The sequence below is a fragment of the Anopheles gambiae genome, chromosome 2, assembly GCF_943734735.2.
Source record: "Anopheles gambiae chromosome 2, idAnoGambNW_F1_1, whole genome shotgun sequence".
Lineage (NCBI taxonomy): Eukaryota > Metazoa > Arthropoda > Insecta > Diptera > Culicidae > Anopheles > Anopheles gambiae.
Genome location: NC_064601.1, coordinates 22,597,867 through 22,617,233, shown reverse-complemented (window position 1 = coordinate 22,617,233; position 19,367 = coordinate 22,597,867). Strand labels below are relative to the sequence as shown.

Sequence of the window (19,367 nt, the reverse complement as noted above, 5' to 3'; positions counted from 1 at the left end):
AAAAACTTCCTCGTGGAACTTTTCGTTCTTGGCTCTTTTTCCGTCCCTTTTCTATCCCTATTAAAATAAACATTTTCTGACCTCCGCGCAGGTCCTCTGCCCCCATGACGGTAGGTACCGTCCGTGCGCGCTACAGCCCAGACCTAACCTCATCCATCATTCAAATGTGAACTTTGTCATGTCCGACGAGGCGGTGCGAATTTCCCCGGTGTGTCGTCCCACCCGAAGGTTGGCTTTGATGGCCGCCCCCTGTACACACCTTGGCGGGTGGTTCGTTCGGTTCTACTGTACAGAAAAGGAAGGAGAGAGTGAAGAGAAAGAAAGCTTGCTACGAATCTGAACCACCGGCTATGGTGTGACCGTGTGTGTGAGTGGGGGAGGTCATTGAATTAATAATTTAACACCATAACGACCTTCGTCTCACCATTTGTCTTGGAAATGAGTTTCTGCAATGAGACCATTCGCAATTGCAATTGTTTTGTAATTGGAAAATGTTTGAGGGAAGCGAACGATTTCAACTTTTCACTTACTAATGATTGAAAGCGCGGCTTGCACTCCAAAAAGGATCTTTTTTCTCATCCACGGCTCTTCCCAACTTCGTCGAAAGGTAGCTATGAAATATGCGCCGATCGTTACAACAAATTGTTGTTAATTTATCACTCTCCCATCAGCAAGTGCCATTTTACCCGTAAAAATACGTTCTACCGGGAGCGAAACGAAAGTCAAAAAGCCGTCACAACAAGTACACGGCAAAGTCAACAGTCAGCCCTTATCGGTTGGTTCGCACCTTTTTGCAGAATGTCGGAAGAAACAGCCGCGATTATTGTGCGAAAGGTCACCAGACGTAACTGATGCCGTACGATTACTGTTGACGGCGGTGCGTCTGACGGGACGACGTACAATTTGTTTGGCAGCACAAACACATTTGTTTTGCGCGAGTTCGCATTTCCTTCATCACTCTTCGCGTGTGAGAAAGGGTTAAAGTTGAGGCAGACAGTAAAGAAGAAAATAACACGGAGCGATGCGAGTTGATTGATCGTTCACAGGAAAACGCTCCGCGAAGGGAAATGCAGACACGCAGAATTTGTACTGAGTGTGTTGTTGCGATGATGCGTAGGGAGTAGGGAGTATTACGTTCTACCTTTTTGCTCAAAAACATTACCTGGTGACGTTGTCAGCTTCGGTTTCGGTTGCCTTTTGTCCATTTCATTACATTGGTTGTCGGCAAAATAATAGGAATGGAAACGTGTCTGATGTATGTACCAATTCAACGATTAATTCCATTCGCATTTGTTCTCTCAATTACAGTTCTCCGCATACCCGTATGCTACTTGAATCCTTACGGGAGGTGGAATTAATATTTAATTTTTCTCTCAATGAACGCAAACCCTGGGCCCACAGGTGCAGATCGATGGTATTGAAAATGGATTAAAATGTACGCAAGCGCGGCGTACAGCAGAGCACAAGTTATTGTTCTATTATCCCGTGCTGCAATTCTGCAATGGAATACCTTTCGGATGTAGCGTTCACTAACTCAACGTTCATTCATTGCCATTTTGTCTTTTTTGTTTGGATTTAAACTTTATTTGTAACATTATACGATACGTTCAATATGTCCGTAGCATGGTATGTTTGCTATTAATAGTGGTATCTGCCGAACGTTCTGTCACATGCATTAACTATATACCGTTTACAACAAATCTAGGCTCTTTTGTATGCATGTTTTTTGTGTGTATTTTAAACTAACAATTATAAATAAAAATTTGGGATGAAATAAAAAAAAGGATAAAAACACAGCAACCAGGTGAATTCTGTGCTTTTTGTTCGTGTTTTCAACTAATTATCCTGTTTGACTAAGCTGCGCGAGCAGCATCTGCACTGGCCGCACCACGTTTTGCGGTGCATTTTTTTTTGTGATACAAAACATCGAAAGGTCCGTTTCATGTTCGATCATCAGCAACCACTGCAAACACCCGCTCCCGCACAAATTCACACTTTCTACAGCGCTACTGTGTATGTGTGTAGTAGTAGTAGATCTGCACTCAAAATACACTAAAGGTTGATGCTGCAACGAGACGCGCTAGCGCGTTTAGTTGAACAGGCATACACAGTACAGTACTTAAATGAGACAACACTTTAAAAACAAAGCACAATAAAGCTGTAGGATAACAGACAAGGGATAGAATGGAAAATACAAACTCTCGCCCCGGCACACACACACACGCAGTGACAGCGAACACGCGGTGTACTTTTGACTGCTGCTGCTAATTCTTCACTTACACTCAGCATAGTAACCGAATGCGAAGATTGCCGCTCCGGGAGTGTTGTTTGCCACTGTGCGAGTGTGTGTGCATGTGGCGGGACGAGGGACAGGGGGTGGTGGGGTGGTACTAAAGGGTGTGTTCTAGTGGGATGCAAGTTCATGTAGATGCAGAGCGGAGCGAACGAACGCCTTAGTAAGCGTGGTTGGCGACGAACAGGCTGCCAGCACCGGCGGCACCCTCCACACCACCGCCGTACTTGCCGAGGGCGGCATCGCTGTTGGCCTGTGAGGAGGACAGAAAAGAGAGAGAAAAAGAAAGGGAGAAAATCATTTAGTAAGTTCAGTTCACATTTGGCCCTTAGGTAACATTTCCCTGCAACAAAGTGCATCGATCGATGATGGTTTGCCGGTGACACATGAAGGCTCAAACGAAAGCACACTGCCCGCGAGTATACTCTCTAAATCTCGTTAAACAATGTCAAAACTGTCATGTCCAGCGTGCAGTGCGAACGAATTATTACATCACGGTCGCTGGCGTACTGTGTACACAACCCGACCAGACCCAGACACTCTCTTCGCCCCATAAAAGTGCATCGCTGTACACGCCGGGCGGAACGTGATCTTTCATTCACGGGACTTCAAACTACAAACATACACACACACACACACAAACCTCTCCAGTGTGCTCCCCCTTGGCGGTTGAGTAAACACAGCTGAGCGCTACAAATTGATGGGTTCATCTACGACACGGCCACAGCTACGCTGCCACAAGCCCGGAGCGTGCAAAATCGTGAACGATGCTAATGAACTGTTAATTGCATCCCGAAGCACGTGCTAAATAGCATCATTGTTCTGGCGTGTTTTTTTTCACACACGCCGTCCACGGCTTGGTTGTTGCTGCCGAACGCGGATCCAACAATTTATGGCCCACCGTCGATGGATTTTGATTCGTTTACTCTAGCTCGGAATGGTCGAAATGATAGTACAAACTATTTATTGCCCCACCGGGTGTCAATCGATATGATCCATAACTCTCTCTCTCTCTCTCTCTCTCTCTCTCTCTCTCTCTCTCTCTCTCTCTCTCTCTCTCTCTCTTTAACTCTCTCTCTCTCTCTCTCCTTCTCTCTCTCTCTCTCTCTCTCTCTCTCTCTATCTCTCTTTCTCTCTCTCTGTGTTGCACCGATTACTACTGTAGGCTGGTTGTATCTAAACCAGACCTGCACAAACCCACAGAGAACAGGCCGATTCTATCTCTCTCGGTGTATTTGTGACTATATAGCCCACCTGTTTTGTGACGGATTCGGAATGTTCTGATGTGACAGAACACAGCTCTGAATCACACCAGTGGACTGGGTTTGCCAACAAATTGCCACTACACCTTGGCTGCTGCCCATCGAATTGGTTATGCAATTGGTCCGGAGATCCGGAGGTGGCACACTGTTACCATTACACTACACCGATACACCTTGGCCCCCATTTGCCACGCACGCGCTCGTGGGCATTCGTAGCCTTCAGAACCTTTTAGTCTTGTTGCATGGGGTAAACCGTACATTTAAACGCCCGCGTTTTGGGGCCTTCCGGTTCTTTTCCGGAAGAGGACGCCTCAAACCACAGACTGATTAGTGAAACTGATCTCATGACTGACAAAATGGGTCCAAATTCCATCCCTGTCGACGAGAAGATACGAAAACCACAAACATTTGATTACGACGAGCATCGATGAGCAAGGCCACACAACACCCTCGAACCATCGGAATCAGTTACTAATAGCCGCCCAAGTCGCTCGATAAGGCACCCTAAGCCGATCAGACCCTATTACACGCACCTCAACTGTGCGACAAACACACTTCAGAAACAAGGTGATAAATCTGTCACGAAATTTGATATGTTTATCGTGTTCCTCTGTTTGGGAAGCCTCTCTGTTCCGCTCCAAACCGGGTTGGGTCAGGTTGCGAGCGCGCCGTAACGCGGATGTCGCTGCGTACCCATGCCCGATTTGGTACCGCCAAAGGCTGCTGCTACCGTGTGGTGTTGAGATGATTGAATTTGTGCGCCTCATTTGCATAGCTCTTCGGCGCTCGGAGGTGTTTAAGTGTTGGTAGGTAGCAAAGTTAGGTGTGCAAGAAGCATTTTAACCCAAACCGACAACCCCGTGTTCTTTAGGTGCAATTGGTTTGGAGTTTTATTGCGTTTAAATTATATACTATCCGATCGCGCTTGATAGTATTAAAGTGAGCAGCTTTATCTGTTATTATTGTTCACTGAACGCTGGAAATAATGGGCTGCTCACCCAGGCGTGTCCTAATTTGCATTGTTACTGATAAGCGAGCTACCGCACCGAGCGTGGCTACAGAACGTTCCCATTAAACCCTTTGCGTTCCTGTTGAGTTTTGAGCCCCTTTTTCTACCCTTTCCTGTTCCACCACCGGCTTCTGGGTATCCTTTCAGCACTACCGGGAAAGAAGAATAAAGCAGATTTATCTCCACTTTTACACATCGCTGGTTAAATTAATTCCTGTCTTAATTCGTTTCATCATTGTTCATTTTATCCTGATGCTACCAACTAGCCGGCCTGGTCTGCCTTCCGTCTACCAAACCCCTGTGCTTGACTAGTTCGACAAAACGGAACAGGATGTCTCACACCGTCGTCCGTCAAGGAACGACAAGCTACGCCCACTAATGATGGGCAACTCGCTCCCCCTCCCCCCCCCCCCGAATGATGGACAGGGCAGGGAGTTAATGAATATTGAAACGTTCACCTCAGCTACAGTAAGGCTGTCCTTTCCAGATCAAGATCGCGAACGGAGTACTGTTTACTGTCTACTCTGGACCGGCACGGACCGGAAGTGACCGCCGCGGGAGGTGCTCTAGCTACACCGACAGGCACAAAACAACGGATTCGAACGGTGTCATTTCGCATTTCAGCGTTCTTGTGGTATGATTGCTGCAAAGAACGATTGTGGATCGCACTGTACTCCAAACAAAGAGTCACTTTCATTTCACAATTCCCTCGCCGGGGAAGGTATGGGCTTCAGGGTATCGAGTGCAACCCCATTTATTGGATTCTCGGCCACTCGGGGAAGCACGCTCACTGTTCAATTTGCATTCAATTACAACCTCAAAGACGAACGCTAATAGCTTTGCGATGGGATCAGGACCGGCTTCATGTCAATTACTTGTACATCCGGGGGTACGGGGACGTGTCTGCGGACTAATTGAAATCGAGCAGTGTGAATATGTGTATCTGATTTTTGGTTCTACTATTCTCGCCCGCCATGCCCGGGTGTGGGCATGATTTATGAACATTTCGAACCAGACTGAGGAGCTTCTATAAATGGTTCAAAGAGGAGGGATTGAGTACGATTTGACACATGTAAATGTATATTAGAGCTACACTAATATGCGGTCTTTAATTTGCATCACAATGGTTAGATATCGGAGAGAGTTAAACAACAACTCCAGAACTCCAAATCCAAACGCCAGAACGCCATTCGCAACGTTCTAGATACAGGGGACCTTGAAACATATTGGCGCCACTGTGTGACATTAACACATAGGGAAACTGTGTTTGCTTATTTAAGCAAAAAAAAAATGTTTCCTCAATGACGCACATGTCTGAGATTGGCTCTTTAAAACCCCGTAATTCATACGCAAAATAAAACCAAATACTCGACTGGGGAACAAGCAGAGCCAGTGGGATGATTTGCATCGTTTTTCGTTTGAACAGTTGCTCAATCATTGACGATCGGTACGGTTGAAGGGGGTTTAGCAAGAAAAGGTTAGGAAACGGGTGTGTGATTGATAAGCTTCCTTTCCATCAACATCAAACAAAGCAAAAAAACAACACTTCAAAATATCAATTCCACAAAGCCAGCAGCCTGTTTTCCCCTTATTTTCCTAAACCTTTGCAACAAAACAACACCACATGAGGGCGCCCTGACGGATGGTTGGCTCAGCTCCGGGCGCCAAACAATATTAATGTCCTGAGCTGCCCCCAAAAACACCAAAACGATTCCAAGTAAAATTGTACGTGGGTGTTGTACAGGACGGAGCCGTTTCTCTCGGAATCCGTCCTTCACCCGCTCATCGATTGATCGATTGATCGATTCACTTAAATTGCTTAATTACTGCTAATAAAACACGAACACACACACTCACATTCCTGCCGAAAACACAGCCCCGGTAACAAATGCATCCGAGAACCTGCGGGGAGCTTGCGCGGGAACAAAGCTAATGACCTTCTACTACTACCGAAGTATACACTGTATAGCATTCGTTTGCGAGCATTTGGATTTGTATCCGGCCGCCTTCGCTCTATATTGTGGTAATGGTAATGTAAACTTCAAACTCGTACCCATTCCAGTAGGGGAGGCGGTTTAGTATGGATTTTTAATGACTACAACCACGCTAGCCTTGAACTTGACACAAGACAACAGAAGCTATCGAAACACGTTGTGTCGGTGTTTTCCCCACCTTTAAATAAATCTAATATTTAGTAGCTCGCTCGTTTCGAACCGAGACCGAGAATGGAGAACCGTTACCGAGAACGGAACTGTTGCCAAACGGTTTCCCAGCACCTCCAAAAAGGAATATCTAACCGCACACAGCGGAGACCCGGTGTGCCAAGACGGCGTCGGAACAAACGATGTGGTTTAATTAGTGCGGGCTTGGGGGGGGGGGGGGGGGGGGTTTTGGAAAAGTTAGCTTTTCCCACTGCTCACACCGAGTTTGTCTTACCATAACAAGAACTACCGGTGGCCTAAGAACGGCGATGATTAATGAGCGGTTGGTCGGTCGGTCGGTCGTTCTCGGCTGGTGTCTGTGTACCATTTCTACACCCCCAAAATAGGAAGCAAAAGAGCCGAAGCTCACAACATATCCCGGAGCTGGGTTGCGACAGTGTTACTGTAACATCGTTTGCTAAAGAAAAGCCTTACTCCGGGCAAGGGAAAACCTTAACCCCCGTAGGATGGTTGTACAGCTGCTTCCGAAATAATGTTGAAACAACTTGCTACACCACTTGCAATACTGGGAATTGGGGAAGGATTGGAGCGCCCGGCTCTTGTTGTTACCGAGGTGAACACACATCAACCGTTGTCCTTAGAGGGTTCTACCCACACACAGACATTAAAAAAAATTCTTTCTCTTTGCGGCAGGCATGAGGCACAAAAATACATCCCTTGTGGTGTGTACTTCCTCCCTAACACGCTGTGTTATCGTTTGTCATCATCATCATCGTCGTCGTCTTCACCATTATCATCGTCACCATTACCGGCGTACATTGAATTATCGCAGGCTCTGCCGTCTTGACAATGAGGAGGAGGGTCCACACTTTTGGAGACACTTTTGATTGCCCGCCCACCCATCCACTTGTCAATCCACTTGTAGGCCGTCTATTATAGAGGGCGAGAGCAGGAGGTATGGTGATGGTAAACAAACACCGCGAGCCAGCAAACGCGACGCGCGGTGTGTAAATTAATTGCCATCATCGCTAACGATCATCACTTTGGTTCGTGGTTCGAGCACCACCACCGACAGGTAGGCCACAATCACATTAAGACGGGCCCGGTTCCTAACACAGGCAAAATAGAATGGTGCCTTTTTTCCTGCCTTCCTTCGACGTCTACGGCGCTGAAATGTAAATATTTCTCCAGCGTTACAATTAGAAAGCCATTGTAAACTGTGTAAGACAGGCTGGGTTGGATGGGCCACACGGCAGCGCGGTTTGCTGCCAATTTATAACAATCAACCGAGAAGCACTTTCATTTTTAGCTCCACTCCTCGGTTCCCTTCCCGGTCCGGTGCGGGGTGCCGATCGTTTGAAACTTCTGGAATGGAATTTGATGCGAATCTATTTACACGCCAGCGGTGAAGGGAGATAATCTGACGAGCGGTTTATGCTAAACGGCAACAGTCATAATAAATAGGGGAGATATTATTTACACTCAAACGGGGGCTACTGTAAATGCTGAAGAAAAAATGGATTAATTCTAGCCGTATTTTGATCGTTGTAGTAGGTGAGGTAGGTGTAGTAGAGATTTGCAGTAGAGCCGAGCTTCTATTCGTGCAAGTCTGTTCTGGAGGCCCTATGCTTACTCATTTTGTCCACAAAATGGAACAGTTTTGGAAGCTTTTCACTAAATTTGATAGTAGTCAAATAAAATCATGTTAGATGCCTGGAAGGATTCTACAAAATAATAAAATTAGTAGATAAAATCACTAACACTAACTAAAATTAGCCATGCTTTGTGGGAATTTTGACCTTAAAACGGGATATCTGACTAGAGTAGGTATTCGAGTTGTGCTGATAGCTTACACAATACCACGAACACAATAACCGTGTTTGTTCACTCTGCTCCGAAGTAAAGAAATCCTAGACTTACGAGGATTCGACGGTGCACAGTTTCCCAATTTTAAATATCTCTTTGAGAAACTGTCCTCGTTTGACTCATCAGTTGTCAAATGCAAATAAATTGCTCCAAAATAACAAAAAAATCATTAGAAAGGAATATAAATACCAGCTTTTTGCATGAATTGTATGAACAAATGTAGCACTTAAGCTATCACATTTAGTCAAAATTACTCATTTACAAAATGTACTTCGTCATCCAAGAGTATTAACCGCTTATCCCGAACACCGGCTGTAACTGTTTACCGCCTTAGCAGTTGAGATATTTGCAGTTAAAACAGTTCGAAAGTATATCTTAATTAGAAAAATATTACTCTCCAAAGTTGAGCCCACCTAAACAACTGGAGCAATTTAACGGTTTTGTCATATGTCTATCATTAAGACTCCTTTCCCTACTGATTTATCATAAATTGTTGATTTCATGATTTATAAAACAAATAGCGAAATACTCTCTCCCTAGTAAAACTTACAAACTAAAAAAAAAAAGCAGTAAACAAACACAGAAAAGCAGCTAGAAGAAAAGGAAAGAAAACAAAATAAAGCAAAATCCATGCATCCGCTCGCCGCATCCGAGCGCGCATGCCGTGCGTTTTCGTTGCGGTCTACGAGGCGGTTCTCTTCAGGCAAACGAATTTATTTCATCAACACTTTTACTTTCCAATGGCTACACGGTCTTCTTCTTCTTATTCTTCTTCCTTCCGTTTGCTTAGTGACTTTGAACGGGCTGCAGCAGCTCGCTCGAGGACTATCCCCTCTTCCCTGCTGTGCCGGGCGCGTGGTGTTGTGTTCGAATTTATTGGTTTGCTTTTATTATTTGCGGGATCCAATTTATTTACTTTTACGTTGAATATAACTTCACGCCCAGCATGGAGGGTGTCCCCCGCGACGCTACGCGAGATGGCTGGCACTGTAACAAACACACACACACCCTGCACGGTACTGGATGAGGGATCGGGGGTTTGAAATCAATCGGTTGCGTTGTTTTGCCGGTTGTAATTGATTACAACCCAAAACCTCCAAATCCCCCTTGTACTCCCCGCAGGGTGGGTGTGTCCGCAGGCCCACTGATTAAAAACATACCACATACTGTAATGTTAACACATCGACACATATGATTAGGAACAATTGAGGCGTGTACTGTTACGTACTATTTAAACGGATACTGTATTATTAACAAAAACGTTAAACACACTTTCAGGGAGGGGAAACAGTTAAAAAAGTAACAGTTTTGTTGCGTTTTTTAAATGTACAAATTAACAAACGAGACTCATATCAATATAAAACACAACTTTAAAAAGAAAAACATTCAACAACTCCATCTAAGTGTTTATGTACGTGTCCTGTGTGAAGGTAGTGTTTTGTTGTTTTTGTTTTTGGTGATATGTGTAAAAAAACGAATTGACGAAGAATTGAATCCTCCCGTCGTAAGGATCCACCGATAGTGTTTGTGTGTGTTTGAGACGACAAAAGTGTCCTGCACGGTTCGCTTCAAATATTGAGTCCCTCGTTCTCTCTCCAATCTCTACGCTTCCTCTCTCTCTCTCTCTCTCATTTGCTGGAATGCCGATGATCGTGTTCACTAAAGCTAGCTTATCCGTTGAGTGTCCGCGCGGTGTCGGAGTGTTGCTGCGCGTGCCATCCATGCTTCTCGGTCGCGTGGGGTGTCGGGCGAGAACTGGGTCGGGTGAGCATACGCAGCAAGGGAGAGGGGGCAGGCCTCCTTTTCTCTCCCTCTCTAGTAAGCGTGGGACTTCACGAACAAGCTAGCGTTTGCGGCGTACGAGGGAATCGAACCGGGGACATACTTTGCCTGTGCAGCCAATCCGTTTGCCTGTGAAGATGGGTTTTGCGAAGGGCAAGGTGCAGTTTTTGGAGGTTTTGTTTCAATTAGAAAAAGTGTATCATTGTTGTACAGTGTAAGTGAGTAAGTATAAAGTGCAGAAGCAGCTACGGTGTTAGTGTTAGTGTTAGTTAACCGATCACACAGAGCGACACAGAAGGGTTAAGAGCACAGAAAACAGAAAGCGCATGCAGAACGAACAGCAACACAAGCAACATGATTTCGCTCCCAACCGTTTGGGTCGCGGTTTGTGATCACCATCTAAAGCTGCCTGATGCTGTCCCTATTCCACTGTCATGCCGATTCCACCCGGCTGCCGATAAATCAGACCACATCAAAACGCCTCCACAGCAACCGCCGACGGCAACCTCGACCACCACAGTCCACATTCTTAAGCTGATTGGCAAGCGGCAGAGCGGACCGAGCCGCCGTACGTGTACGTTGCGTATGTGTACGATATCCAACGAAGGCGAAGGTCGCCACCGACCCGTGCTTCGTATTAGGAAGGACGTTTCGTAGGTGCCCCAGATGACGAGCACCACTAAATAGCGATGATGATGATGACTGCATTGCTCCACAACCGCGATCGGCCGCGAGTCAGGTAACGTGAGACCGCCGAACAATGACCGCCACCAGCCAACCAGCAACCACACAATGGCACAACTCGTCGTGACGGCACTATTAAGTGTGGCTGTGCCATTGAACTTCACCGCGGCAGCATGACATCAGGCACATGTCCATATTATGTCACAGCCATCCGGCAGTCCCGATTGAAAGTTGTCCTAGCTTTCTTTGGCGCAAACTATCATTTGACCGAGCGAGCGACACGGGGTCGTTGATTGGCACTGACTTTTCGGCAAAGGGCTATTGAACTTGACCACCAAAGTGCTGGACAACGCTATATGCAGGCCACAGCGCACAGGGTTCAAGGGTACGGGGGCTTCGCTTTCCCGTGGGTTTAGAGGCAATGCTGGTAGCTTCCAAGGCTTCGGTACAGGTGCACGAAGCCGGCGGAAACACCCGATGAGGTCACCCCGTTGCGGGAGTGGGTGGCAAGAATGCATCACTTTTGCGCATAGCATACGAAGACGGCAGTGGGTGGTGCCACCAGGAGTCGGCAAGCTTATTATGGGCAATTTGAAGCGACATTAAAAATGAAATAAGTGAAGCCATTCAGCGGAATGTTGCGAAAGTGGTCCGCGCGCGCGCGCCGTGGGTCGATTAATTCGCCTTTTGCCTACGCGCGCGTTGATTCTTTCCCACAAACGGGCGGGAGGAAATGTGCATGCCAAACCAGACCAAGACGATTTGCAAGTCGTCTGCAGAAATATTACGATGGCTACTACTACTACTACTTCCCTTTCTAAAACGGAGATTCTACACTGTTCTTTATGTGAACTTACACTCTACTGCAGACGGCAGTGTGGGGCGAAGCTAGACTAGAAGTGCAGCAAACTGCAACTTTGCCCTTTCCTCCCGCCAGCACAAAGCGAACCGGGTGGTTGAGTATAATGATGGATAAATTATGACAAGCGAGCTCACCCCGCCGTCATAAGGGAAATAAACGGGACGTCGTCTAATCGCTGCCACCCGACGCTTTTATTCGCTTGCGATGCGCCACATACAAAAAAAAAGCCAGCAATGGTAGGGAGAGAAAACCCATAGAAAGCAGATCGATAGTGGCGTCTGCCAACCAAACCCCAGACAACGTTGAGGGACTGAGGTGGTCGCGAGCGGGCCCACCTCGTCGTCGTATGACATCAACCGAGGCGTGTCGTAAATAAATGATGAGCCCGCGTGAAGCAACAACAACAACAAAAAAAGCGCCATCGCACGGTGTTTGTTACAGAAATATATATCATCGATTGACAGGGAAAGCGATCCTATCGATCGATCCGACTGTGAAACGGAAATGGGTGAGTGGGTGAGCGAGTAACACATACATACACAGAACCAAACCAACATTCCGACAAATAAACAACAAGTACGATGCAAACATCCATTTGATTGATTGCGCGTTACCGTTACCGGGACCGTCGGACACTGCCAAACGGTTTGGGAAATTGCCAACCCACGGTGCATGGCAATAAGTAATTAATTGCTCTACGGTTGCAATCACTTTCCATTCCCGGCTCGGTCAAGATGAACCCTTTTGGAATTGGGAAACCTGTTCCATTCCCTCGTGAAAACAACACTTTTTGGGGGAGATGGGGTCAAACACAACAGGACATTCACGACAAACCACCCCCCCTGGGAACGATACAATCACCATCGATGCAGTTTGTTTCCCGTGCTATCCCATCACCATTATGGTAGCGTTGTATATAATGGGAAAAAAAACCCCGAACACCAAGCTTACCTTTGCGCGCTTGATCAGCTCCTCCTGGGCGGCCTTCACGTTCTCCTTCTTGCCGCCCCAGGCGCGCAGCACCGAGGCCTGCAGGGCGCGACCGTACGAGAAGGTCAGGGCCCACGGTCTCAGCAGCGGCACCTGGTTGATGGCGCTCAGGTTCACGGACGCCTCCTCCTCGGACTGGCCGCCCGACAGGAAGGTGACGCCGGGCACGGCGGCCGGCACGGTGCGGCGCAGTGCGGTCACGGTGGCGAGCGCAATCTCCTGGGCGGTCGGCTTCTTGGCGCAGCTCTGGCCGGCCGTCACCATGTTCGGCTTCAGCAGCGTACCCTCCAGGTAGACGTGATGGTCGTTCAGCGCCTTGTAGACGGCGGCCAGCACCGTTTCGGTCACCTTCTGGCAACGCTCCAGATCGTGATCACCGTCCGGGAGGATCTGGGAGAATGGGAACGATTCGAGTCCGTTAGTGAGAAAGATCTAACAGGGGATCTAGCGGGAAAGATCTTTACCTCCGGCTCGACGATCGGGACGATGCGCTGCGACTGGCAGATGGAGGCGTAGCGGGCCAGCACGTTCGCGTTCTCCAGGATGGACTGGTAGCTCGGCGTGTTCTTGCCGATCTTCAGCACGCAACGCCACTTGGCGAAGTCGCAACCGTCCTTCTTGTACTGGGCGCAACGGGCCGCGAGATCGTCCAGACCTGCAAATGGAACCGAGTTGAAACAAAGCAACGAAGAAGTGATTAGTGCGCGTGTTGCGCTGGGAACAGATAACGAATTCAATTTGTTTCCATTTTATTGCACTCAACCGTTCCCCACCAGTGAGTTTGACATAATCCGATAAGTAAGAGTAAGCGAGTCGGACTGCAAGGATCAATCTTGGAAGCACTCTTCCTTGCTGCAAACGCCATTTCGAGGTCTATTCTTTCCACTGCTCCACTGCTTTCTGTACAGTAATCCGATTTGCCATCTCCACTAGCAGGATTCCGTGTCCAATGCAACCACACTCGCAAACAACAGCCCTCTGCAATGGGCACTCGCTGAAGGCAGAAGTGTATCGGTTTTATTTCCTCCAATGAAAACGAAACGAAGACTCTGTACGGAGTGGAAATTCAGGGACATAAAAATGCACATCCATCCCATTCGAGCTCAACCAGCTGTCTGTCGTCGTTTGATTGCGCGAAAATAAACGATGACTTTCAACACGCTTCCCTCGGCAACACGCCACAACCATCCTCGGGGGACTTGAGAATAAAAACCCAAATAAAAAAATGCACACAACAAACAGAGTGCGAGAAGATTTTACTGTCATAAAAATCCTACCCTCATTTCCACAGAAGCGAATGAGGACTGCCATCAGTGTGTTGCATTGACCCAGTTAGCCAAACGGGTCTGCCCTGCACCAGTGGGATTAATTGTTTGTGCGAGCGAGCCAGAGCAAATAAACTTGAGGGGAAATAAAATAAGTCAGAAGAGGTACAAATTTCCTCGCTACAGTAAAGCGTTCCGGCCATTCGCACCATCAACAGCAGCTGAGCGGCTCTCGTCGCTTCTTAATTGAAATTTGGCCCAACATCCAGCTGGAGTACACTGTCTACTACAGTTGCACTATCCAGTTTTAATCCTTTTCCTCAATGGCTGCAATGCATTTCGTCCCTTTCTACGGTCCCTCCAGTTCCAGGACTTGCAGGAATGGTAAACCTCTTTACTCTTTGCAAGTGGTTCAAGGAAATAAAGGGAATTCATGTCGTAAGCAGCAGCGGCGCAACAGTTAAAGACGGGAAAGAAACAGGCAAGAAACAACTTCAGTAAGCTTGCTTTGCAACTCCTCAAGCCCTTAGCTCCTAGCTTCCCCTCACCGAAGCAACAAACGTGACACGGTATGGTCCACTTTTCTTCACAAAACTGTTACACCAATCCATTGCTCGATTGGTGACGCTTGAGACGCAATTTTCCCGCTCACCGCGCAACCAACCAACCAACCAACCGGGGCAGTGCATCAAGAAATTCCCCTTTAATTAACCCATTTCCACTTCCACTTGGCGCAATTGCGCTCCAGCGGAAAAACGGGGACCGATGGAACGTGTCTCTGGTGGGAGTCGTCGCACCCGCCCAGTTGCTTGCACAACACACCCTGACCTAAATCAAGCCCGGAGGTTTCCTTCTTCAGATAGTTGCCTTCCCCTTTGGGCCACACTGTTGATTTAGCGCGCGCACACACCCTTCGCGATGGTCAGCGAACCGGAAAAACAAGGCTTCTCAGTTCGCAGTAAAGTAAGGGTGGGGTAAAGGACGCTTCCATTTGCACGTTTTCTCGGTCTTTTTAGCGTTTTTTTTTTTCTTTTTCTTCCTTTCATTAAACGCACCTACACGTTTTCCACTCAAGTGGAAACTAGCGCTGGGCGGAAGTGGGATGGCTACTCTCTTATTTACTCACTTAGTGGATGTTTTGTTTTGCCCGCTGTTTCAACACACAATCTTCCTCCATGAGGACGCGTGGAGCTTGTTGGTGTGTGTGTGTGTGTCACTATCAAAACAACTTCCTTCCAGGCGAGTGTGGGCTTGCGACAAACTGCCACCTATTCATTTTAATTAAATACAACTACACCCGGACCGGGCACATGCCACTATGTCCGTTCGCCACGTGGACCAGCCCGCGGGGACGGCATGGTCGGCGGCGCAACACAGTGGAAAGGATGCCTTAATTAACTCTTTCGCACTGCGCACAACTGCATCTTTCTCTGGTCTGGTGGCAAACCGTATAATCACTACCACAAACGACAAACAAGGGACAAACGTTGCACCTTGTCTCGTCCAAGGGGAAACCCACCCCACCTGACATTGGCACTTTTTTTTTTACTTCCCAACTTACCCTGGGTGGTGCATTCGCCCTCCGAGCCCATCAGATCGACGACACCCTTGTCGACCTTGATGCCGGCCAGAATGCCCTTGCTCGCCAGCAGCTTGGCCAGCGGAGTGCCATCGTCACCCTTCTGGTAGAGGGTTTCGTGGAACAGGATCACGCCGGAGATGTGTTCCTGCAGGCGCTGGTCAGCGGTGAACAGCAGCTGGCGGTACTGGCGGCGGTTGTCTTCGTTGTTCTCAACGCCGATATCCTGCAAAACAAAACAGTGGAAAAACAGGCCCAACAAAGGTTTAGTACTGTGTCGCGGGAACCGCTGCAATGCATCAATACTTACAGCGAAACGCTTGCCACAGGTGGCCGTGGACTCGTCGGCGGCCAAAATACCCTTACCGGGGGCAACAATCTGCTTGGCGATGCGGGCCAGCTCCTCCTGAATCTCCTTTGGTGGGTAGTTGAAGTAGGTGGTCATGATGCTTGAGGTAAGTTTGGTGGCTGTAGTGTTCAAGCTGTAATGAGAAAAGCGTGATAAATAATTAGCGTGTGTTTTTAAATTGTATTTCTTTTTTACAGGTAAGAGTGCAAGGGAGAGAGCGAAACAGAGTGACGATAGTAGAGTGATAGAACGAGAGAGAGCAAGCTTTGTATCGAAACAGATGCGCTCTCTATGGGTAACATTTTGAATCATTGAATCATTTCCTGCAGATGGCGCTACCGCCCGTTAAGCGAAGACATCAACCTGACAGAATGAAGCGCCACCTGTACTCTCCCATTCCAACCACACACTCCGTCCGGTACACATTACGCCGCATGCGACTATCATTTCGTCATTGTTGACTTGGCTTCTCATGTTCGTTCTTCCTTCTGCCGGATTCTTTGCTTCAGATAATTGTGCCCCCCCCCCCTCCTATCGACAGCTTTTACTATCGACTGGCGTGCCCTCCACAAGCATGATAAGGCGGTCCGTGTCGATCGGGGCTTAGAATCCCGTTTGTTTTGTTGCCAACGGCAACATCACACACTCACGAAGGGGAGAATAAGATTATCATCACCGTCTTCGGAATACGGCCCTTGATGGCCATACAGACGAGCCTCCGCTCTGTGCGCATCAAACGCACGCAACTGGAAACCATTTGACTGATAATCAAGTAAGTGAAGCGCCTCGTTTTGTGGACCCAGGGAAACATGCCCGTCTACAAAAGGTCACCCCGGAGGTCATTATCAGGGGCAACGAGAACGACACAACACGGACGAGACGCTTGTTGGTATGAGTGTTCGCTTGCCAGCGCAATGCGCATTGATTTTTATTATTTCAGAGCGTTAAACAACAAACTAAAGATATATTTCACGAAGTATCAGAGCTGTTTACAACTCACTGAAAGCACTCCTAACAACTGCGCAGGGTAGTAGTACACTGAGCTTGAAAGTGAATTCATTCATTGATACGAAAAGGCAATGTCTCGTCCCGCGTACTAAATTAATTCTTCTAAAATAAAATGCTATTTTCGATCATGTTCACAGCACGAGCTCACCACAAAAAGGGAAAACAAATCGTCCCCGCTATAATCAGCTGACAGATCGTCACTCGAGTGCCATCAGCAAAGCAAGAGGGGCTGGGAAAAACGAAATGAAAATCTACACGCACGTATCGGTCGCAGCGCACTTACGTAACGCGTGCAGCAATTGTAAACATAAGGAAAAGTGAAAGTCGTCCTTGAACTTGTGCCAAGGATGAAAGCGATCTTATCAAGCACCAAGCCCCGCTACTCCCTGGGGCAAGGATGTTGTATGTCTCGGTCGGGGGGTTCAACCGCTCGGCGCGTGTTTTTACTACGCCACTAGGAGGAGAAGGAAGTGCAATTTCCACGTGATAATCTATACGGCCATGTGGCCCCTCTCAAGATACAAGGTACACTTGATTATTACTACTTCCGATAGGGCAGGGTTTATCACTTTCGAAACACTCAGCACAGCACTGCACCGCAGAGTGCGCAGTTGCGCGAGTGTGATGGGGTCGTGGGGAGTGGATGAGCGAATTAATGTACGCCCCAAGTGTGAGTGTGTGTAGGGAGGAGGCCACTTCGGGTGACACGCGAATGACCTTCAAAATTAAATTCTGCAGGCCAGGGCAGGGTCGAACGGGCCGAAAAATTCGACTCGATGGTCGCACACAGAGATCAAGTTCGCCTGCACGCGAAAGACCATTGCGAATTAGGTCTTTGCTTTGTGTATGTTTATGCACAGGGAAAAGTCCAAGTTCGTGCGCACCGCTCTGTACAACTATGTAGTAAGAGCGCACTTGATCTTATTTTTGGCCCCATCGATCGCGATCGTGATCACACCGGGTGCGCCATTGCATTCCGATCGATGACAGTGCTCGTCACAGTGCATGTGGTTTCGGTTGCATGTGCAACCAGCACTACCAACAACAACAACAACAACAGCGAGACCACACAGGAGAAGGATGGTGTGGTCGTCCAGTTCTCCACTATTGCATGATAAGGGTCGAACCCGAAAAAAATTATTAACCGTCATGCGCAGTGGTGAACCAATTGGGTGTACATGAGAGAGAGACACCAGCTCTGGGTCGAAAAACCAAAACGGGAACCACTTTGAATGGAGTTTGATTCCCTTTACCCACAGCTTCTCAAAAACAGGTGTGTTCCGCTGTGGGAATGTGGCACCTGCGGCCATCGTTATCAGCGGGAAAGGAGGAAGATGGCTGTGGAGTCCATCTTCCCGCCACTCCCGCGGTTCCTCAAGGTCATTTCAAAGGTGCGAGGGCAACGACACTTTCACTCGTGTGGGAAGAACTGTGTTTCTTGTCCAACCCCCTTCCCCGCGGCATTCTTCGGGAGTAGCATCTCCGCCAAGAGAAAATGGTTCTCCCCCCCCCCCAAGCCGAAGGTTATTTCAAAGTCGTGCCGGGACGTCGTCGTTGTTGTGCAACCCTCTTTGCCACCCTTTTTTGCACGCCAAAGTGGCGCTCCACAAAGTACCAATCATCGCTTGCCGAGGGAAAGTTTTTGGGAACTGTCCTCAACACTGCTGTTGAAAACCCCACCAACGAGGGTGACAATATATTATCACAAACTGCCCCAGCTTTGCATCATTCCACGTATTCACGGGCGAAACGAGCGGCGAACTGGATTGGCCGCTCCATTCCGCACCCTTTCCCTTCCCCCCTTACCAACCGGATTGGCCAATCAGTAGGAACACAGCACTTTTAAACACGCTTAAAACTCTTACTTTTGCACCTTTTGCACTCTGTGACACTTTGTGGGGGGGAGGTGGTGAAAAATACTCACTGGAAAACCGGCGTCGACGAAAACACGCACACTTATCGGGCTCTGCCAAATATAAATAACATTTCTCTCGGTCACAACATATTTATATCAAAGTCAAAAGAAATATAAACGTGCCGGGCTGGGCCATTGCCATTCTGCCGCGTTGCTCAACTGACAGAAGGTTACACAGATGACAGTTGATGCAGCAGCTGTCGGTTAGAAAAGGGATAAATTAAGAGAAAAACATACTCTTTCGACAAGTTTTTAGTTGTTGAATTGAAAACCTTTTATTCCTTTATGTCCAAACATATCAAACAGCTTTCTACGTGCCTCGATTGCTGTGACTCTTTTCT

The 19,367-nt window shown here is 47.9% G+C and overlaps 1 protein-coding gene across 6 annotated transcripts; it reads right to left on the bottom strand.

Annotated features, from left to right (window-relative positions):
* Positions 1–1,554: 1,554 nt before the first annotated feature.
* On the bottom strand, positions 1,555–19,204 carry LOC1273402 (fructose-bisphosphate aldolase). Of its 6 annotated transcripts, none has more exons than XM_003436109.2 (6): positions 19,036–19,195; positions 16,065–16,236; positions 15,737–15,980; positions 13,375–13,565; positions 12,872–13,300; positions 1,555–2,546 (listed from the first exon to the last, which is right to left on the bottom strand). In XM_003436109.2, exons 2-6 carry the CDS (start codon positions 16,197–16,199, stop codon positions 2,454–2,456), a joined length of 1,092 nt encoding a protein of 363 aa, XP_003436157.1. In that variant the 5' UTR covers positions 16,200–16,236; positions 19,036–19,195; the 3' UTR covers positions 1,555–2,453. The 6 variants fall into 6 exon arrangements, with proteins under 6 accessions (XP_003436157.1, XP_061502964.1, XP_003436155.1 ...); XM_061646980.1 differs by lacking the exon at positions 19,036–19,195 and adding an exon at positions 18,727–18,916; XM_003436107.2 differs by lacking the exon at positions 19,036–19,195 and adding an exon at positions 17,104–18,557.
* Between the last annotated feature and the right edge of the window lie 163 nt (positions 19,205–19,367).

Bases quoted from the DNA above. Each gene is read 5' to 3' on its own strand.
- LOC1273402 (XM_312372.6), bottom strand. From the start codon at position 16,199: ATGACCACCTACTTCAACTACCCACCAAAGGAGATTCAGGAGGAGCTG. The intron at 15,981-16,064 runs GTAAGTATTGAT...TTTGTTTTGCAG, and splicing joins CCTGTGGCAAGCGTTTCGCT to GATATCGGCGTTGAGAACAA. The intron at 13,301-13,374 runs GTAAAGATCTTT...CCATTCTCCCAG, and splicing joins TCCCGATCGTCGAGCCGGAG to ATCCTCCCGGACGGTGATCA.